The sequence below is a fragment of the Acomys russatus genome, chromosome 7 (genome assembly GCF_903995435.1).
Source record: "Acomys russatus chromosome 7, mAcoRus1.1, whole genome shotgun sequence".
Lineage (NCBI taxonomy): Eukaryota > Metazoa > Chordata > Mammalia > Rodentia > Muridae > Acomys > Acomys russatus.
The window spans coordinates 55,958,282-55,961,109 of NC_067143.1; the positions used below are offsets into that span (position 1 = coordinate 55,958,282).

Sequence of the window (2,828 nt, forward strand, 5' to 3'; positions counted from 1 at the left end):
GGACATATTTTTAAAATATGTTTTGCATTTTTGCCAATAATTTCTGGATATTTTCTACACTTTTAATTGCAAATGAAAAACGTATACATTTACGTTAGGAGACAGAGATCTTGGCGAGAGTGGCTGTTACGTAGGACAGATGAATCTGTGTAGGGTTGCAGAGATACTTAGCGTGAACACTTGCAGTATGAGTGGCTGTTACGTAGGACAGATGAATCTGTGTAGAGTTGCAGAGATACTTAGCCTGAACACTTGCAGCGTGATAACCACTTTGAGATGAGGAAGGTTCCTTTGTGTGAGGGAGATATGATTGAAAGAGTTCGAAGAGATAAAAGAACAATCTTTGACTTGGAAACCATCGTACCAGGAATGGGGTTGGGACAATAGAAAGGCCAGGAAGGTAGTTTGAATGAAGAGCACAGGCACAAAATGCCTAATTCAAGAACTAAGGAAGGGCAGCTGTACTACAATCAGAACCTTCAGAAAGTTCACCGTAGGGGCCCAGTTATTCATGGAGATCACTTAGATGCAGTTTGCACAGCAAGAAAACAATAGATAAGGGCATTACACTGTAGGAGTCTAATATTCACAATAGAAAAAAATATAAATAATAAAAAATGAGGGATATTGGGGTTGGAATAAAAGAGTTGTATATCAGATGACAAAGTTTGAGAGTTTTAAAAGACTCGTTATTTCAATAAAGTCATGCAAGCATGAGCCATTAAACAGACAAGGACAAGAGTGCTATTGTGTAGAGTTGCCAGGAATCTTAGTGTCTCTTTCTGGGATTTGCCTTCATTGTGGGTGAGACCTGCACTTTACTTTCCTGAGTCAAAACTCGTATAGTCACTTATCAGATTCTTTCTTTTCTTGAACAGACTCCAGCCTAGGAATGGATGAAGCACAGAATAAGCTACTGACACCCAAGGTTTGATGGAGGAAGCTTAGCACAGGCCTCTCTTTTATATGTGAACCTTCTATAGCAGTGATGAGAGGCAGAACAGATGCAGAGGGTATGGTATAGCTGAGTGTGGAGAAACAGGAAAGAACAAGAGACTATGGCTTGCTTAGGTTTCAGACACCGAGCCTATTTTTGTGATGTCCCAACTAACAGTTGAATAATTAAATGGATCTCTGACTAATATCTAACATTTTAAAAACATTTTTTTTATTTATGGGGCTTGAACATAGGATCTTGTACATCCTAGGCAAATGCTCTACCTACCTAGTTCGTTCTTTGTGTGGTATTATTTTATGTGCAAATTTTCCAAGGAAGCTTCACTGGGTTGCTCTCAGTACTCAGGACTGGATTCAGTCATATGATTTAAGTCTTTGAGAAAACATTTCACGGGTGCATGTTAAATGAATGAAAGCTTGGCAAAGGTTTTTGAATAAGGAGAAGAGACAAGGGATAAATTGATAATTTCTGAAAGGGAACGGTATTGGGAAAGTTTGTGTAGATCACCGTAACTGTCATGCCATTTCGTTTTCAGTTTCTGAGAGTCATTTAACCCAAGCCCATAATGGCGACATTCAACCTCAGCAGCTTCAATCCAGGCTTTTTCATCCTCCTGGGAATCCCAGGACTGGAGCAGTTCCACGTGTGGATTGGAATTCCCTTCTTTCTTATCTACCTCGTGGCTTTTGCCGGCAACAGCCTCCTTCTCTACCTCATTTTTATGGAGCGCAGCCTGCATGAGCCTATGTTCTTTTTCCTCTCCATGTTGGCTGCTACAGACCTCATCTTGTGTAATACATGTGTTCCCAAAGCGTCCAGCATCTTCTGGCTGGGTCCTCAGCCCATCACTTTTCCTGGATGTCTTACTCAGATGTTTTTCCTGCACTTCAGCTTTGCCGTGGATTCGGCTATCCTGCTGGCCATGGCATTTGATCGCTATGTTGCTATCTGCTTCCCCCTAAGATACGCTACCATCCTCACCCGTCAGATTGTTACTAAGATTGTGGTGGCGATTATCAGCAGGAGCGTCTGTATCATCTTCCCGTGTGTCTTCCTGTTAAAGCGACTGCCTTTCTGCCGAGCGCTCCTCGTTCCCCACACGTACTGCGAGCACATAGGCATTGCTCGTCTGGCTTGTGCGGACATCTCCATCAATATCTGGTATGGCCTTGCGGTACCTGTAATGACTGTGATGTCAGATCTGATCCTGATTGGCATCTCCTACACTCTTATCCTTCGTGCCGTCTTTAACCTTCCCTCCCGGGATGCACGCCAGAAAGCCCTTAGCACGTGTGGCTCCCATGTCTGTGTCATTCTTATGTTCTACACACCAGCCATTTTCTCTGTACTTGCGCATCGTTTTGGTCACAATATCCCCCACTCCTTCCATATACTGTTTGCCAACCTCTACATAGTCGTCCCTGCTGCCATCAACCCACTCATCTACGGGGTAAGGACCAAGCAGATCAGGGACAAAATCAAGCTCCTGTTTATTCCCCGAGTAAACCACTGACACAGCATCAGAAGCTTGGGAAAGAAAAGAAGCAGTGATAGCAATTTGGGGGTATTTCATGTCTGCTAACGCTGGAGTACTCACAATGCTGACTTAAATTTATACAAAGTTGTAAGAAAGTCTGTTCCGGGTGACAGAAATTGTGGGAGATGGACCCATGTTTAGAGAAACAATCAAGAACTGAACAAGACATCTTTGCATGACAAGGTAGAGAAGAGGAAGGTTTAGCTCTCATTTGTAAATAAGATTTCTAAGCACCTCAGCCTTTGGGCTGAGATCAAGTGTCGTATCAAAGATTTCCAAGATGCATGGGACAGCATGTTTAACACATAGAATGCGACAGGTTTAACTATAGCC

The 2,828-nt window shown here is 42.9% G+C and overlaps 1 protein-coding gene across 1 annotated transcript; it reads left to right on the forward strand.

Annotated features, from left to right (window-relative positions):
* The first annotated feature begins 1,523 nt into the window (after nucleotides 1-1,523).
* LOC127192246 (olfactory receptor 52H1-like) lies at nucleotides 1,524-2,463 on the forward strand. The gene is given in 2 exon segments (XM_051149572.1): nucleotides 1,524-2,450; nucleotides 2,452-2,463. Coding segments are annotated over 2 exon segments (939 nt in total).
* Nucleotides 2,464-2,828: the final 365 nt, after the last annotated feature.